The sequence below is a fragment of the Penaeus monodon genome, chromosome 20 (genome assembly GCF_015228065.2).
Source record: "Penaeus monodon isolate SGIC_2016 chromosome 20, NSTDA_Pmon_1, whole genome shotgun sequence".
Taxonomy (NCBI): Eukaryota; Metazoa; Arthropoda; class Malacostraca; order Decapoda; family Penaeidae; genus Penaeus; species Penaeus monodon.
The window spans coordinates 32,403,116-32,403,818 of record NC_051405.1 but is presented as its reverse complement, the minus strand read 5'-3'; the positions used below and the strand labels follow the sequence as shown (position 1 = coordinate 32,403,818).

The window sequence follows — 703 nt, the reverse complement described above, 5'->3', positions numbered from 1 at the left end:
ACTGAAGGATAGCAGAGAGGCAGACTAAGCAAAAAGTGAGAGAGAGAGTGATTGCAGCTAAATACACTTTTAAATAGTGCTTTTTGATGGCTATAAAATATCTTGATCTTTCACCGTAGGATGACGTTTGGGAGGACTTCGGTGCTCGTTGCAGCGTGCAGCTTGCACAGATCAGAGGTTTGCAACGTATAGTATAGGTACTAGCAGTGGTGTATTTGCACTCTTTATGGGGTACATGTGTCTCACTAAAGAGACATTTTATTATAGGATTTAGTTCAAATGTTTTAAAAAGGTGTGTGTACTACTTTTTAGATGATTTTATTCTGTAGTAAATAATAAAAATACGCAATGCATGTAACAGATATTAGATTAAGATAGTTCACTTGATTTGATGTCAGTGCAAAGATCCCATTTAGTTTATGCACAACAGAATTTAGTAAGAAAAGTATATAATGTATTTTTTCCGTAATGATTAGGAGTACATGGTAAGCTATCAAAATGCCCAAGGGGTATACAGTGCCACAGGTCGAGAACCCGTAGGATATATAAAGGGCCCCTTTGAGGTATTTGAGGCACAGGGTAGTGACCTATGGGCAGTTAAGAGGAAGGACAGGATGAAGCTAAGAATAGTCGTAACCTTAATCTGCTAATAGAGCCAGTGCCAGGAATTCCGGAAATTGAAACCCAGTCAGAAAATAGATCA

General features: G+C 38.1%; 1 protein-coding gene across 2 annotated transcripts in view; it reads left to right on the top strand.

Annotated features, from left to right (window-relative positions):
- LOC119586067 overlaps window positions 1–703 on the top strand; it is a 39,768-nt gene that overhangs the window by 30,321 nt on the left and 8,744 nt on the right. For both annotated transcript variants that reach the window (XM_037934767.1, XM_037934766.1), the window contains exon 2: window positions 120–177. In XM_037934767.1, coding sequence (XP_037790695.1) covers window positions 120–177 — 58 coding nt within the window. The remainder of the gene's footprint in view (window positions 1–119; window positions 178–703) is intronic.